The 2,651-nt window shown below is 56.1% G+C and overlaps 1 protein-coding gene across 1 annotated transcript in view; it reads left to right on the top strand.

Moving 5' to 3' along the window:
• Nucleotides 1-2,651, top strand: part of SOX8 (SRY (sex determining region Y)-box 8) — a 24,230-nt gene that overhangs the window by 7,699 nt on the left and 13,880 nt on the right. The window contains exon 2 of the mRNA XM_011967022.1: nucleotides 1,404-1,469. Within this exon, the coding sequence (XP_011822412.1) occupies nucleotides 1,404-1,469 (66 nt within the window). The remainder of the gene's footprint in view (nucleotides 1-1,403; nucleotides 1,470-2,651) is intronic.

A 2,651-nucleotide genomic window follows, 5' to 3' on the forward strand; every position in this document is an offset into this window, starting at 1 on the left:
TGCCTGGAGCCTGCCTCCCTCGCAGTCCTCGCTGGGCGCTGCTGCGGGTAGGGTGCGGGACCGGGTACCTGGGAGGTGGTGCGCGTCGCCCGACCCGAACTCACTGGGGCGTGCACGCGTGCCTTCCGTCAGTCCGCGTTGCAGAGGCCCAGGTGCCCTCCCCCAGCCAGGCGCCTTCCCTCCCAACTCTTGTCCTGGGGAAGGTGGGCTGCAGGAACCCTGTCAGTACTGCCACAGCGTGCCCCTGCCTCACAGCTGACACTCACTCCCAGTATCCGCGGAGGGTGCTGGGCGATCGTCGCAGCCAGAAAGGGACAGAGTAGGCAGGGCTGGGCCTGGAATGCTAGGGGGACCCACCCTCCCCTTCCTCCCAGCCTTACGCCTTTGCACAGCCCAGCTCCTGCCAGCCCTTGGGACTGGACTTCAAGCTGTGGGGGAAGAGGGGGACTCAGGACTCAAGAGGGAAGGGCTAACTGCCCATTGCCCCAAACAGAACCTGAAGGAGGACGCCAGCAACTCTACATTCTGATGACTGGAGGGGGGTTCTGGGGGCTGATCCGAAGTGGGTGCGGGGAGAGGCTGAGGTCACAGGCATTCCTTAGAGGAAAGAAAGGGTGTGAGGCCAGAGTAGGCATTGGAGACCTAGGGGTTATTGAATCAACTGTGGGGCACTTGGAAGGAAATCGTGGAAGTGCAGGTTTCTCCTTATTCATTCGTCAGAGCTCTTTACATATGAAAAATCGTTCTTTTGTGTATATTGGAAATGTTTGTCCTGGCTTTTTGTTTTTGTTTTTACGTATTCTTGTCTTTCGCCTCTCTAGTGTTCCTGGTGTTTTGGCATATAAATTATTGTCACTCAGATGGTCAAATGACCCGTCTTTGTAACTTGTTTAATTATATCTTCACCACCTGTAGTGTGAGCCTTGTGAGGGCAGGGACTGACTGTGGACATCAGGTCCCCAAATCCAGGGCTGAGCAGCAGTGGCCAGAGCTTCCTCTCAGCCTCCAGCCTCCTTGAGTTGCTGGGGTCATAGCATACCTGTACATCTTAGGGTCTAATTCATTTTTAGTTTCCATTTCTTTTCTATGAAAACCCCTTTAGGAGTCCAGCTGTGCAATGGGACCCTGTAAAAGATGTTGCCATGGGTGCAAACAGGCAAACATCCTCCACATGCTGGCCAAGCCTCCGGGAGCACGGCGTGTGCCTGAGGGCTCGGAGCCTTGGGGATTACAGGAGCCGTTGGCCCTGGCAGGCGCCCAGCACCCAGGTCCCTCTGCAGAACCCACCACCCGTACCTCTCCTCATGATCTGGGGGCCAGTTTAGGAAGGGCCAGCAGAGCTTACACTGTTCCCCTCCTCTGTGGGGAACAGGGAGCCCCACACCCTCGGGCTACGCCTGCAGAGCGGGCCCTGTCTGGATGCCAGGCCTGCTCGGAGACGGACGCCGAGAGGGACTGCGCTGTGTCAGGTGTGGCCCTGCGCTGTCCTCAGGTGGGGCTGCCGTCACAAGGAGCCTTTGTGCACAGCTTCCCCTCGCTGGGCTGAGCTGCTCTCCCTGCAAAGGGCACAATGGGGCATTGTGCAGAGCAGAAAAGGGCCTCTTGTTCCAGCTTCCAGCGCTCCGGGCTCCGGCTCTGCGTTTGCCCAGGGTGGGAGCAGTCAGCGGAAGGGTCTGCTGGGAGCTCCTGTCCTCTCTGAGCTCAAGTTTCCCTCGGGGTCTGCTCTCTTGGGACGCTGACCACAGGGGTCCCATCCACGGCCTAGAATGGCTCCAGAGCAGGTCACTGGGGGCAGGGCTTGCACCGAGGAGAGGTGGACCAGCGGCTCTGTTCATGCCCATTTCAGCCTGAATTTAATCAAAAGTGCACTGGGTTATGATTCAACCATAAAAAGGAATCCAGAAGCCAGGTGCGGTGGCTCAAGCCTGTCATCCCAGCACTTTGGGAGGCCAAGACGAGTGGATCACCTGAGGTCAGGAGTTCAAGACCAGCCTGGTCAACGTGGTGAAACCCCGCCTCTGCTAAAAATACAAAAAAATTAGCCAGGCATGGTGGCGGGCGCCTGTAATCCCAGCTACTTGGGAGGCTGTGACAGGAGAATTGCTTGAGCTCAGAAGGTGGAGGTTGCAGTGAGCCGAGATTGAGCACTGCACTCCAGCCTGGGCCACAGAGCAAGACTCTGTCTCTAAAATAAAATAAAATAAAATAAAATAAAATAAAATAGTAAAATAAAATAAAATGGAATCCACTTCTGACACATGCTACAACACAGATGAACTTCAGGACATCAAGCTCAGTGGGACAGGACAGACGCGGAGGTCACATGTTGTGTGAACCCATTTACACGAAACGTCCAGGGCGGGCAAAGCCACTGGGAAAGGAGGGAGCTCTGTGGTCCAGGTCTGGGGACAGGGAGTGGGGAGCAGGTGCTCCGTAGGTAGGATGTTCCCTTTTGGGCTGATGAGAATGTTCTGGAACTAGGTGATGGTGGCCCAGCACTGCGAGGTGCTAAACACCACTGAGTCGTTCACCGGAAAGTGGCTTATTTCATGCTATGTGAATTTCGCCTCGAATTTTAGAAAAGTAAAATGAGGCCGGGCGGCCGGGCGCGGTGGCTCAAGCCTGTAATCCCAGCACTTTGGGAGGCCGAG

The sequence above is a fragment of the Mandrillus leucophaeus genome, unplaced genomic scaffold (genome assembly GCF_000951045.1).
Source record: "Mandrillus leucophaeus isolate KB7577 unplaced genomic scaffold, Mleu.le_1.0 Scaffold78, whole genome shotgun sequence".
NCBI lineage: Eukaryota > Metazoa > Chordata > Mammalia > Primates > Cercopithecidae > Mandrillus > Mandrillus leucophaeus.